The sequence below is a fragment of the Pterocles gutturalis genome, unplaced genomic scaffold (genome assembly GCF_000699245.1).
Source record: "Pterocles gutturalis isolate BGI_N339 unplaced genomic scaffold, ASM69924v1 scaffold4982, whole genome shotgun sequence".
Taxonomy (NCBI): Eukaryota; Metazoa; Chordata; class Aves; order Pterocliformes; family Pteroclidae; genus Pterocles; species Pterocles gutturalis.
The window spans coordinates 14,768-15,334 of record NW_010107784.1 but is presented as its reverse complement, the minus strand read 5'-3'; the positions used below and the strand labels follow the sequence as shown (position 1 = coordinate 15,334).

The following is a 567-nucleotide window of genomic DNA, read 5'->3' as shown; positions in this document are numbered from 1 at the left end:
GAGGGCTCCTTTGGGGGGTTTCTCCTCAAAAGCCTGGTGCCTGCTTTGGGAGCACTTACTGCTTTCAGAGACTTCATCCACAGGTTGCCACGCAAGTGCAAGCTCATCTCCTCGTTGGGGGCTAATTTCACATTGCAGTCGATGGAAACCACGTCGGAGTTGCTGTGGTTCTGCAAGGGAAGGAGTTGGTGGCGGGGGAGCATCACTGCTGAGCAGGGGACTAAAAGCCCCCCGCCCTGGGCTTCTTCTCCCCCCAAACAAAGCAAGATCCAGACCCCAGCAGAGGGTCCCCCCTCCTTGGCGATGGGACATCCCCATCCTGTGGGTTTTCTCTCTGCTTTGGTGGCTGCCCGGGGTGGCAGGGCTCAGGATCGGGCCCTGGGGGGGGTACGTACCAGGTGGGGGGTGCGGGAGAGGGTGGGCGTCCTGCGGTAGTCAGTGGTGTTTCCCCAGATGTTGCAGGTCGTGTTCTCCTGCAGGAGAAGCTGCTGGGCTCCAAGCAACAGGGATGGGACCATGGTGGCCCCCTCCCCACGTCCTGTCCTGGGCTCAGCACCCGTCTGGGTG

At 61.6% G+C, this 567-nt stretch overlaps 1 protein-coding gene across 1 annotated transcript in view; it reads right to left on the bottom strand.

Moving 5' to 3' along the window:
• Nucleotides 1–567, bottom strand: part of LOC104472511 (integrin alpha-11-like) — a gene marked incomplete at its 3' end in the record, with an annotated part of 15,891 nt that overhangs the window by 1,155 nt on the left and 14,169 nt on the right. The window contains 2 exon segments of the mRNA XM_010088221.1: nt 60–170; nt 396–473. Coding sequence (XP_010086523.1) covers nt 60–170; nt 396–473 — 189 coding nt within the window.